At 35.7% G+C, this 10,230-nt stretch overlaps 1 protein-coding gene across 1 annotated transcript in view; it reads left to right on the top strand.

Annotated features, from left to right (window-relative positions):
- LOC106876489 (tRNA (guanine(6)-N2)-methyltransferase THUMP3) overlaps positions 1–10,230 on the top strand; it is a 1,024,452-nt gene that overhangs the window by 247,371 nt on the left and 766,851 nt on the right. The window contains exon 2 of the mRNA XM_052970899.1: positions 7,142–7,219. Coding sequence (XP_052826859.1) covers positions 7,142–7,219 — 78 coding nt within the window. The remainder of the gene's footprint in view (positions 1–7,141; positions 7,220–10,230) is intronic.

The raw sequence follows: 10,230 nt of genomic DNA on the forward strand, positions 1-10,230 counted from the left end.
AAACTCTGCCAAATTAGATTGGAGCCTGGTGTTGTCATCCGGTTTCACCAGTCCTCAGTCAAATCGTCCAACCCATGCTAGCATGGAAAGCGGACGTTAAACGATGATGATGATGATATATATATATGTGTGTGTGTGTGTGTGTGTGTGTGTGTGTGTGTGTGTGTGTGTGTGTGTGTATGCATAAAAATCTATGCATGTGCATGCGTATATGTTTGTGAAGTTGCTATTTGTGAATCCAGGTGTCCAGTCAGCTTAATGAGCAATTCATTGATTTAGCGTACAAAGTGGTTGAATATTCCATAGACCTATGTACTCCTAATGTAATTTGTAATGAGAATCACTATAACAGAGTGTCATGGATGCTAGGCATATCTCTTACTGGTGCTGTTCATCTGATAGACTTGAACAGTTTCTCTCTCCTCCTTGTCTTTCTTAAGGCTGAAGTTTACCTAAAGCTATGATGCCAATCAGTGGGACTGAACCGAGGAATTTATTCTGGGTTGTAAAGCAAGTGTCCTAACCATTTGACCATGTAAATATGTATGTGTGTAAGTACCTGTGTAGGCACAGGTGTGGCTGTGTGGTAAGAAACTTGCTTCCCAATCACATGGCTCTGGGTTTACTGTGTGACACCTTGGGCAGGTATCCTTTGCTACATCCTCAGGCTGACCAAAGATTTGGTAGTTGGAAACTGAATGAAGCCTGTCATATGTACGTATGTGTGTGTGTTTTTGTGTCTGTGTTTGTCCCCCACCTCTGTTTGACAACTGGTCTTGGTGTGTTTACATCTCTGTAACTTAGCAGTTTGGCAAAATAGACCAATAGAATAAGTACTAGGCTTTAAAAAAATAAGTCCTGGGGTCAATACATATGACCAAAATTCGTCGAGGCAGTGCTCCAGCTTGGCCGCAGTCTAATGACTGGAACAAGCAAAAGCTAAAAAATGTAGGCATGTGTATCTCGGTGTGGCTGAATGGTAAGAAGTTTGCTTCCCAATCATGTGGCTTTAGGTTCAATCCCACTTTGTGGCACATGTCTTCTATTCAAGCCCTTGGCTGGCCAAAGCCTTTTGAGTGGATTTGGCTGGAGGAAACTGCAGGAAGCTTGTTATATATGCATAGGTGTGTGTGCTCTGACATTGCCTTGTCATTGGAAGCCAGTGTCATCATTTGCAGTCTTTCGAAACATGTCATGGGGGAAGAAACACACACATAGATATACATGTATGTATGTGTGTATATATATGTATGTGCATGTATGTATGTATGTATGTTTGTTGGGCTTCTTTCATCTGCCAAATTCACTCACAAGGTATTGGTTGGCCTGAGGGTATAGTAGAAAACACTTGCCTAAGGTGCCATGTGGTTGGGAAGTAAGCTTCTTACCACACGGTCATGCCTGTGCCTATTATATCTGTCTATCTGTCTATCTATCTATCTATCTATCTATCTATCTATCTATCTATATATATATATATATATATATATATATATATATAAGTATATTTGTAACTAGTGGACAGATTTATTGTTATGAGCAAGCTCACAGGAATGTGTGTGTGTGTGTGTGATGTGCTGTTTCGCATCACAAACATGTGGCCATTGACATGCACAGACATAGATATGGCTATGTTAAACTGGCAGCTGAAGTAGTGACCTCTCAAATTATAGTGATTAATACTTTGATATATTCATTTAAAAACAATGAAGGTTATTCATTTACTGTTGGACCTCAATTCAGTGGGTTTCAGTTTCAATTCTAGCACCAGGCTTATTCGTTTTCATTTATTTTAATTTTATTGCCATTTCTTAATAATGCCATTATTGATCATCAAAGGTTCCAAACTGACCAATCACTGGTGCAGCTCTTTTTATGATGCCAAGATCTATAATGAATGTCTGGAAGTTTTGGTGCAGAACAGCTATTTTCAGTTGCTTTGTTTGAAAAACACCAGTTTTTCTGTCCTCTTGTTGATGAATACATCTGATACTAACACACACACACACACACACACACACACACACACACACACACACACACACACACATACCTTGGAGATGGACGGGCTCCCTTAGGTTTAAGTACTCCATACTCCCTATATGCTATCAGGACACTTCTACCCCTTCATCAAGTGTTGAGGACCCAAGGCAAAGATAATGGGTAGCTTCTTCTATTTTCCCTGGACATAACTCTATCAAAGTACATGGCTTAGTGGTAAAGATGTTTAAATTATAATCATAAGGGTGTGGTTTCAACTCCTGCACTGGTAGAGTGCCCCTGAGCTATGTTCTTCATTTCAAGATGCTCTGTTGTACTCAGCTTTAAATTACAATAAACCAGGTGTTTTTGTAGTTTTCTCTCCCCCTCCCTCTCTCTGTCTTCCTCCCTCTCTCCCCTCCCCCGTCCTCCCCCTTCCCCCTCTCCTCCTTCTCTCTTTCCAGCTGTTGCATCTTAGATATGTTCCTGGGTCAAGGCTAAGGGAGTTGAGAGATAGTCAATGTCTGTTTATGACTACATAGGAACCATAGACAATTAGCCAGAACATTGTACATGTTGCCAAGCCATACAATACTCGCAAGTGATGGCTGGCTCTGTTTTTCAATTACACAACACTCTTAGCATGCTTTTAGATTAGTTTTCAAATAAACACAATATTTGTGTTTGTAATAAACTGCTAATTTGTTATAAATAAAGACAGACTGAATAAGTTTTTCAGGATTAGTGTACGATCGTAAATAAAATGTTTACAAAAAGCTTATACAACATTCATTTGTGTTTGTGTGAAAAATAATTATGCCTTTAAGCCCTGGTGACTGATATTCTACTAAATAATATTGTCTGTCATCTCTTAAATATTTTGTAGGTGGACAGCTTGAACAGTTCCGTTAATGTTTTGCTGTCATAGTTTTAACCAAGAGAGTAAAAGCTAAACTTGTTTTTGAAATATCGTGTTGCAGACCACCAATCATTAATCTCGTAAAACACATCTTGTAATATATCTTTTTGATTTCTCTTCTGCAACACATGAGAGGATTTATTTGAATCATATTGAAGGAGCAGGGGGACTAAAATATCTATTGAATTGTTATTTAAAGGATACAAAGAAGTCTTATATTTTAAAAATTAATTGCACATGAAAACAACTTCATTACTGTGTTTTTAATAAACGAACGCAAACAGACACACACACACACACACACACACTCTTTCTATCTCTCTCTCTCTCTCTCTAGCATGACTATTTAATTAAGAAGTGTCCTTCCTAACCATATGGTTTTGGGTTCAGTCCCACTGCGTGGTACCGTGGGCAAGTGTTACCCTAGGCCGGACAAAGCCTTCTCAGTGGATTCGGTTGAGAGACACTGAAAGCAGTCGGTCATATGTTTGCGTTTGTTTTCATTTCCTTTTCCTAACATCACGTGGTAATTTTAAACAAACCCCTTCATTCTGTCCCCCTGCACAGCACCTTCAGCTTATGTCTTCTACTTATAGCTCCAGACCAACAAAGGACTCGTTACAGGACCCCTAATACTGAAGCGCCTGGTGGTTGGGCTTAAACTGATGAGTTATTTCTATCAGCCAAGTAGGGCATGGCTGGATTTGAACTTGGAATGCAAAAGACCAGAGCAAATACTGCAAGGTTCTTGCAAGTCTGCCAATCTACCATCTCGGATTGGTACTTTTTGTATAAGCATGGTCAGTTTGGAACTCCGCTTCAGTGATGGCATTTGTTAACAAATTGCAATAAATAAAATAATTCTGAAAAAAATAAGCCTTTTGCTGGAATTGAAACTAAAACCCAGTGAATTGAGGCCCAACAGTAATGAATAACCTTTATAAGCTTTAAAAGCTAAGATGGTCTAGGCTGGATTTGAAACCAGAGTCCAGAAATTCAGAACAAGTATTCTGAAGCATTCTGACACTTTAACAACTCTGCTGGTTCACCATTATTTGCATGCAAGAATTTTTCGAAAATTTGGGAGTCTTTGTCTCTTATCTTTCAAATTTGTTAGTTTCTTTCCAATAAGAATGATGTTCTATGCAATATGTATTATAGAGTTTCTCCTCTTTTCTTTCTCTTTTTTTTGTGCTTATTTCCTTTGTTTGCTTCCAGTCTGTTTCTAAAAGTTCACATACAATGGCCCACCACTTTATCAAAAGTCTTCTGTCTATATTGCCTATCCCCCACTTTTGGTATGTACTTCACAGATTTGCTTGTCTGAATACATCTATCTTCTGTTGTTAATGCCTGTGCGGGTGGCACATGAGATGCACCATTTTGAGCGTGGCCGTTGCCAGTACCGCCTGACTGGCTCCTGTAGGATTTTCGAGCGAGATCGTTGCCAGTGCCCCTGGACTGGCTTGTGCGGGTGGCACATAAAAGACACCATTTCGAGCGTGGCCGTTTTCGTGCGGGTGACACGTAAAAGCACCCACTACACTCTCTGAGTGGTTGGCGTTAGGAAGGGCATCCAGCTGTAGAAACTCTGCCAAATCAGACTGGAGCCTGGTGTTGCCATCCGGTTTTCACCAGTCCTCAGTCAAATCGTCCAACCCATGCTAGCATGGAAAGCGGACGTTAAACGATGATGATGATGATGATGATGATGATAATAATAATAATGATAATAATAATAACTGTACTTGTTGTGATCAACGTCACCCCCGTCTCTATGTTGTTTAAGGCATCATTACTATGATTATGTTAATACATACGAACACATGTCGGTGCTGTTAACCACAACCGTGTTTAGTTCAACCCTATTAACGCCAATACAGATGTCCATTACATAATGTTGGTTCTGAACTGTGAACAGATTTAACGACGGTTTATGTAGGTGAGCATTAGAAATAATTGAAACAGTGATTTTATGGCTGCATGCCAACTACTTCATCAAGAAAATGCTAACAATATTGAAATAAAAGCATGGAATTGTGATAACAGAAATGTTTTCAAATACTTACTTGAACTACAAAGAGCATGTTTTAAATGAAACCTGAATTTGTCCAACTGGGCAGTTAAGCTGGTTCTTTAATGTCATTATGATGTCCCATTCTGTTTTAATGCTTGTAATATGAAAGATGGAATGGGACAAGTCCATTTTGTGGAACCAATTAACATCACTTTTAACAATAAAGAAAGAAATCTATTTATTTATGAAGATTGTAGAATAAACTTTTTTGAAACATTAGAATCCCAGAGAAGCCAAATAGAGTGCCATGAATCATCAGAAAGTTCACAAGAAGTCACTGGCTTTGAAACTGGAGAGTAAGGTGTATGATGTGGATCGGAAGCTTGCCTCTCAACAATGTGCTTTCAGGTTCAGTTCCACTGCACATTACCTGTGCTAAATGCTTCTTCTATTTCCCAGATCTGACCAAAGCCTTGTGAGTAGATTTGATAGACAGAAACTGGAGAAGATTTGTGTGTGTGTGTGTGTCTATGTATGCATATATTTATGTGTGTTCTTTTTGTTAACATTGTATGATGATTGTAAACAAGCATCACCGTCATGCAAGCAGTGTTGTTAATTTCTAGTCAGCAGTGAAAAAGATGTCTGACCATGGGGACATATTACTTGGCTTGGAAACAAGTGAGGGTTGTTGACTGGAAGAGCATCTGGCTGTAGAAAACCAACCACACCAAATTCCTTCTGTTTCTCCCCCATCAGTGATGGAATCTGTTTTCTGTACATCTTCAGTGTTTATTGCCCCAGTGCAACTGCCAAACACAAAAACTATTTTCCCGGTTAGCTTTCCTTTGATATTATTGCACCTTTTATGTGTCCATAGCTTACACTGGGTACATCGTATGGAATTTCTACCCACACCTTTTCTACAGATCAAGCAGGGCCATCTACCTGAAGGGGCTGTGATTTGACAGCCTTCCTACTTACTAAGACTTTGGTTTTTGCCGGATTAATCCTAAAGCCCTTCGATTCTAGACCTTGCTTCCACACCCTAAACTTTGTCTCCAGTTCTGGCAATGAGTCAGCTATTAGAGCAAGGTCATCAGCATAGAGGAGCTCCCAGGGGCAGCCCGTCTTGAATTGCTGTTATTGCTTGGGGGACTATAATCAATAAGAGGGGGCTGAGGACCATTCCTTGGTGAATGCCTACTTCTACTCAGAATTCTTCACTGTACTCATTGCCGTAAAGTACCGGCCAAGTACTGGGGTCAGTGGAATCGATTCTCTAAATTTTTCATCTTCAGCCATCATTAGAAAGAATTATTATTATTATTATTATTATTATTGCCTTTGCACAGCAAAGTGTTCTACTGGGAACACTATTCCAATCTCCTCTATATTCTTATTAAATGGCACAGTCTTTGATTATATATCTAGAACCTGGTCACTGATATTCCATTAACTCATTGCAGTGGTTCTATCCCCACTCCCCAATTCCAAACTGTAGGACTTGTCAAATAAACAGACGTCTAGAATAACTAATTAATTACTTTGTGTTTGTGTATACCTGTGTAAAATGGTGTATCTAATTGCATTCATTTTGGTCACAAAAAGATAACTTTGTCATCAATAAATAGCAATCAATAACATAAGTACCAGATTCTGTTCAATATGACAGAAGTAAGTACATTAAAGGCAGTGCTCCAGTGTGGCCACAGTATTGTGACAAAAATAAATTAAAGAGTTTAAAATTTTGTAGATTTTGCTGGCTGGTTGTTAAAACACAGTCTCAAGTTCCATTTCCATTTTGATGCCTGTAACAGAACCAAATTGGAATTTTTCTTTTTTGTTTTGTTTTGTTTGTTTTTGTTTCTAGTGGTTTTCAGCTTGATTTCTTCTCATGATTGGAATTTTGTGAAGCAAGCAAAAGCATCACTTTTAACAATAACTATTTATTTACCAAAGTTGTTGTCTTCATCACATTAAAAACATTCTCTCATGTAGTTTTATGATATTCTTCCATTCTTTGATTCCAATAGACTCTTTTCAACAAATCTCTGAAGACAAACAGAAAATACATTTGGACATGTTCAGTATTTCTTTTTAATTCTATTTACATTCATCCAAACAGATTTCTTTTTTTTTTTGTCTTATTTCGAATGTACCTTCTAATGTCGTGACGTAATTATTGATGTTTATTTTTCATATTTGATTATTTTTATTTTTAGGTTCTCACTTTAAATGGTGTTGACAATTGTGCTGTCTTGATTCATGAAAATCTTCATTTTGGATTTGGAAGTAACGAGGTAAATTTACATTTTCACATTTATTTACGATTTTCTTTTTCATTTTTTCTATTTTTTATTGATTTATTTGTTTTAAATTCTAAGCAGGAATTTGTGTTTCAGTTTATATGTATTCCTAACACAGCTGAGATTTGTATTTCAATCGTTATCAGCTTTCTGTGGAAATTGCCCAATTAATAACACACACATACATATATATTTAACATATATATTTATAAAGATAGATAGATACACACATGCATATATATATACACATATATGCATGCAAACATACACTCACACACAAACACACACACACACACACACAACACATGTATAAATGTCCATGCCAACTCACACATGTGTGTAATTGGGAAACAAGCATTAAACAGCAACAACACCAATGTTACAATACTTTTGCTGAAGCCAACAAAACCAACATTAAAAATAACAAACTGTTTAGATTCCTATGGAGAAATTTCCTGTTTAGCTTCCACTGAAAAGCTGCCATTACACAGCATAGAAACAATTTTGACACTGATGTAAGTTGCTAATTGGGAAAAACTATTTTATATTTCTTTCATTTGAGAAATAAATGACTCAATAAAGAAAAAAAATATACAAAAGATAAATATAATTAAATTAAAAGAGGAAAAATTGAAGTGTTAAGGTTAGGTGGAATATGTACAGAAATGGCATGTTTCTATGAGTTTTGATTAAAATCTTGTTTAAATTACTTAATTTACTTAAGTACAGTTTAGTTTCATGTCTAGTAGTCTTTCTATCATATATTTCAGCTGTGATATGAAAATAAGTGATGAGGAAAAGACTAAAACCTATTAGAAACTAATTCTATATTAATCTATTTTATAAGTTGTTTGTCTCATAAGGAATTGCTGACAGTCAGAGTTGCATTGGAGTGGATTGGTCTTGATTAGTTCCTTGAAATGACACAAGTTTTGTCAACTTTCAGAATTTTAAAATCCATTTAGTACAAATGACATGTGGTGGCATCCACTTTTGTTGTGGTTTTCAAATTTCTTGGAAGATGTGGAGTGACTTTAATAATTTATATATATATATATATATATATATATATATATAGGTAGATAGATAGACAGACAGACAGATAAAACTTACTTGGAAATGGATGCTTGGTGTTCGATCATATAATAATATAAATAATATATAAGTATATGCATATATATATATATAAAAGGTAAATATGTTTTACAATGTCTGTTATTTTGTTCTGTAATTCCCCCTCATACCTTCCTCGTTAATTAACCACTGGCCTATAATCTTGTGCTTCATTAATACTATTAATTTATTCCAAGTGCCGCCTCATCCCAGATTTTATTTCCTGAACTTCATTTCACCTTATTTTACCTTATCTTATTCACCTTATGGTTTCAATTACTTTATATTTAGTTATTTATCCACATTCTTTCAGCTCATTGTTTTCTCTTTCAATTTATGTCATTTCAAACCTAATAAATATATCAGGTGGTGCTATTAAGTTAGACATTGCCTGGACCAATCTTTGGTTGAAACATATCTAAGTTTATCTAATTTTATGTCAACTCATAAAGGCAGTAAATGCAGTTGCGTAACTTAGTCAGAATCAGTATCAATACATGAATATTGTCTCCCTAGATCTCTTTTATGTGTAGTAAGTTCTAGACTTTCAGACAATTGGTTATGATTATAATCCCTTTTAGATAATTAATTAGTTATTAATCTACTATTAGTTTGTTTTTGTGTGTGTGTGTGTCTGTATACATGTGTAAAATGGTTGTATCTGTGTATGTGTGTATGTGTGTGTGTGTGTGTGAACACCACTGTGTATAAATGTGTATGTGCTAATACACATATATGTGTTTGCTAATATGCTTTTTACAGTATGTGTGTAGTTGATACCATATCAACATTGTTCAAAATACACTGCCATCCCTGAAAACCAGCAGAGCATGAAATTCCAACTACTCACCTGCTCTTTCTATCTCTGATCTTTCTATCTCTGATCTTTCTTTTAAACCTTATTTTGTTTACATTTTATGTCTGTCCCTTACTACTTTTCATTTTTTGCTTTTTTATCTATTCATTCTATTCTTCCCTTTACTTCATACTAAACTGGTCAACCAATATCTCTTTGGAAATTACTTCTATCTTAGTCTCCATATCTTCCTTTGACAAACTTTTTTTTTTTTCTTCAGTTTTAATTTTGGTTGTATTTATCTGCTGTTTCTTCCTCTGAATTGTTCTTTGACTATTGACCCCTTCCTTCAAGTTTCACCATAATTGGCAATATGCTGAGTACATCTATTGCCTGTGAGAGTCAGCTTCTTCTTTGTAGTAGAGTTGACATTTGTAACTACAATGAGTTGTTCTAAGGATTAAACTGTTGGTTTCCATATCAGCCCCACATATGCATATTTGTATATGTTTATCTATAAAAATATATTTTATGTATATTAATACTGATGTAACATCTATTCTGTAAACAACAAGATTATGTCCTGTCTCTAAATCTCAGGATTTCTTTAGTTCTATTCTCACTACAAATGTGCCAAATCTCAAGTGACGCTTGTACTTTTGGATTTAACAAGGTCTGAAAACACTGTGAAATTGTCTATTTTGTTACATGTAAACAAAATAGGCTTTACATAAATATTTTTAAAATTAGCAAAAAAAAAAATGTGTTCTTTCCAAGAACCTGAAAAAATAGGCAACTGCTATACCATGGTCACTATTAATTTGTGTAATTTGAAGACAATTATCACCTTCGTTTCAAACATATGACATCACAAATATGGCTAATTATTCATTTAGACCAGTTAGGCAATATCTTGACCAATTTGCTGATCATTTAGATTATCATATTTCCTAAAATATTCATCCAAATTTCACAAATGAGGTATCAAAATGTTTCTTTCTGGATGCTCTCCAAGAAAAAGTACAGTAGAAATTACATTTAGATATTTTCAAAAATTCATAGTCATACACAGTTATATATATATATATATATATAT

Source organism: Octopus bimaculoides, chromosome 9 (genome assembly GCF_001194135.2).
Source record: "Octopus bimaculoides isolate UCB-OBI-ISO-001 chromosome 9, ASM119413v2, whole genome shotgun sequence".
Lineage (NCBI taxonomy): Eukaryota > Metazoa > Mollusca > Cephalopoda > Octopoda > Octopodidae > Octopus > Octopus bimaculoides.